Source organism: Fulmarus glacialis, unplaced genomic scaffold (genome assembly GCF_000690835.1).
Source record: "Fulmarus glacialis isolate BGI_N327 unplaced genomic scaffold, ASM69083v1 scaffold24627, whole genome shotgun sequence".
Classification (NCBI taxonomy): Eukaryota; Metazoa; Chordata; class Aves; order Procellariiformes; family Procellariidae; genus Fulmarus; species Fulmarus glacialis.
This window is the reverse complement of record NW_009224148.1, coordinates 7,189-10,368: the sequence shown is the minus strand read 5'-3', so window position 1 is coordinate 10,368 and position 3,180 is coordinate 7,189. Positions and strand designations below refer to the sequence as shown.

The following is a 3,180-nucleotide window of genomic DNA, read 5'->3' as shown; positions in this document are numbered from 1 at the left end:
AACCTCATACAGTTGGCCTCGGCCCACTGGAGGGGGGCTTTCTAGGCTGAACGTCCCTCAGACACACGGATGAGACCCACTGTCACCGAAGGGACTCTTGTCTAGATTAGGACTTTGCTGATGGTTGTCAGAATCCACTAGCAAAAGCATTCAGCAGCTGTCACAAGCTGCGTCAACAGTGCTCCTGTCTGAGGTCTTGATTTCTCTGCTTTAAGGGGACAGCGTGCAAAGTCGAGTTTATCGATAGCTTCTGACAGCACCCTGGTAACCACAACAAGCTTGGAGCCATCTTTTCAAATCAGATGGCTTTCTTTGTAAAGTCTGGTGTTTCCTGAATCAAACTGACAGTGCAAAGGCCTTCCTGACCTTTGATGCTTCATTAAATCTGGCTGTCCGACCACTCCTTCCACCAGCCACAGTGAGGCTCAGTTGCCTGAGCACTGGCTATCTGCAGCAGAGGTGTCGTTGCCTGGACTGGTCATGCAGAGACTGGGAGAAACAGGCGCTTCCAGGGCACCCTTCGTCTCCTCCTAGAGGCAGATTCTGAGGATTTGTACCTTCAAAGTGCTTCTGCTCTCCTTTGGCTACAAAGCATGCCTGGGCAGGTAGTTAGGATGATGGGAGGTACCCAAAGTGAGGAGGTAAATCAGTTCAGCTTCCTCATTTGCCCCTGAAACATCCAACCTGACAGACTGTGACACATCTAATGTCTTTGCACTCTCCTGGTTGGAGGGGGCATTCATTTGCTGAGTGTGGGTGCCGATTGCAAGAGTCGTTGGGGTAGTCCCACCCCAGTCTGTTGTCCAAATCAGTGAAGCTCACATGCTCTGCAGTCTTGAAGCCCACACCACCGGTGTAATGAGTGTGAGCAACTCCCATCTTGTTCTTCCCAGAATTTTATTTTTCAATCATAATAGGAACAGATAAAATTGCTAGAAATAATTTAATATCAACATTGGACTCATCCGAAAACGTGGTAATTTTGTGTTAGTGCTGAACATTTTGCTTGATAGCGGTAACCAAAACCAGTTACAGTGTGCTGAAAACACATCCTGGCACAAGAGTAACCTGACCAGAAACTAAGCCAGAATCTCAGAGATCTTGCAGATGGGAAAGATAAACATACTTAAGAAGAAAAGAAAACCCATAACTGTGGAGTGCTAATTAAAGAAAGTATCAAAACATGGGATAGAGAGTTTGGTTTGTTTTTCAGGTTTTCCAAGGCTGTGGAAATCCCAAAGTCAGCACAAAAGGCTCCAGCAGCGAGGACAAGAAAAGGCGGGGGAAGGTCGCATTGGAAGCTAAATCCTCTGCACAAGCACTGGAGATGCTGGTGAGTTTGCCTCCGAAGCTCTCTCCACACCGGTGTGCCAGGGCAGGCGTGCTGGTGCGCTGCCTCCCCTGGGAGCCTGGCGCAGCGCTGGGTCCTGCGGGTCGGGTCAGACCACCCCGTGGGCTGGCGAGTCTGAAGAAGATCAGATTTAGTGCCAAACTTATCTGAAAAGGCTCCTTGCCATTGGTGTCATTGAACCTCAGGCAGTCCAGCCTGGATACAGGAGCCAGAGGTGCTCCTCCATTGAGATTTTGGATTCTGTGGACGATGAGGGGTGGGAGATGCGGGATCTGCCATGGTCCCACATCTCAGAGGCTCCTCACTCACAGACACCTGCCTGTCCCAGCCTGGCAGAGCCCTGCTGGCTCCCACCAAGGCTGCTTCTCAGCATTGCCCTCATGGCCCAGAAGATGATCTTCTCCTGGTTAATCTTATGGTACCAGAACAGTCCTTAGTATGTAGTCTTCAGCCTTGGGTGCTTGGGTTGACAGTTGGTCTTTAGGTGAAGGTTGGTGACACATCCCTGTCTGAATAAAAACAGACTTCGTGATGGTGGAAAAAAAAAAATTGGCAGAATCCTTGTCCTTTCCACAGTCCTGGGGCACCCCAGAGCTCTCCTGGCCCTGAGCATCCTCTTTGTTCACAGGTTTTAGATGCCAAAGGGAATCTGACAGCTCTCAAGACTTACTGGATCACCCTGCCCGGCAGCCTGTGCAGCAAAAAAGTAATGGCCAGCTCAGCAGCAGACGACAAGTGTTGGAACGGGATGACCAAGGGCAGGTATGGAGAGGGTCAAGGTGCCAGGATAGCACCATTCTGGGGTGAGAGAGGGAGGATTTGATAAAAAGCACTTATACATCATCTCAGCCAGCCCCACTTGTTCAGATTGAGCCAAAAGATCTGTCCCTGTCCACAGAAATGCTGCGTTTCCTGAAAAACTGGTACCTGGGAATGTCAAGCCTGTTGTCATTTTGCTGTGTGTTGGAGGGTTAAGCATTGAAATGCATTCGCCATGAAATAACTGTGTAGTTTTGTACAAATAAAGCAGTTTTGCAATTCCACGTGCACTCAGAAGGCAGAAGGGCTTGATTTACCTCACAAACTCCAGAGCTGTTGCTGAGAATTGCATACATGTCTTTCTATCTATACCTCCTCTGAAATGCTGTTGCCTCATGAGAGGAGGCAGCAGGGTGACATCAAACAGCTGCAGAAACACCTCCAACCCATGGCTGATGGTTATGGGATGGCTGTGAGGGGAGATGGGCAGCTGCTGGACATGCACCTCTCTCCGCTCCTCTCCACGGACCTGCTGGGCTGGTCTCTGCCAGCCTGGAGCCGGTGCCTTCAGTTCTTCGATATTTCACATCGTTGCCAGCAGTGCCGCAGATCTGCAGGAGCAGATGGACCGGGGCACAGCCGAAGGGAGCAGCGCAGTTCTGTTTGCTGGCTGACAGCTCCCAGTTAACTGAAGCTTCCCTGGGGGCCTGTCTGGTGGTACCGGGCTGGGGGCATTCAGTCGTCCCAGGGTGTCAGTCCCCACAGGGTTTAACCGGGACAGGGATGAAGGTGCTCCTCAACGTCCCATACGGAGAGAGCTTTTCCACAGGGGAGTGTCACTGTGGCTCCACAGGTACCTGAGAGCAACCCCTCAGCCCCGCGCACAGCCTTTCCTGCAGGAAACCCCTCCCCATGCTGGGACAGTGATGCTGCAAGGCCACCACCCACCTCCTGCAAGCTGAGGTGGCCTCAGGGCGAGCCCCAGGCTCTGATGGGGTCTAGCCATGGCAGCATGGCTCGGCCATCCGTAGAGCTGGCTGCTTTGCAGCAAACACCAGCATAAGGGGGCT

General features: G+C 51.8%; 1 protein-coding gene across 1 annotated transcript in view; it reads left to right on the top strand.

Moving 5' to 3' along the window:
* The first annotated feature begins 1,217 nt into the window (after window positions 1–1,217).
* The window catches only part of LOC104079888 (glypican-1-like), a 3,111-nt gene continuing 1,148 nt past the window's right edge, over window positions 1,218–3,180 (top strand). Inside the window, exons 1-2 of the mRNA XM_009582068.1 lie at window positions 1,218–1,333; window positions 1,980–2,113. Of these exons, the coding sequence (XP_009580363.1) occupies window positions 1,328–1,333; window positions 1,980–2,113 (140 nt within the window). The 5' untranslated portion in view covers window positions 1,218–1,327. The remainder of the gene's footprint in view (window positions 1,334–1,979; window positions 2,114–3,180) is intronic.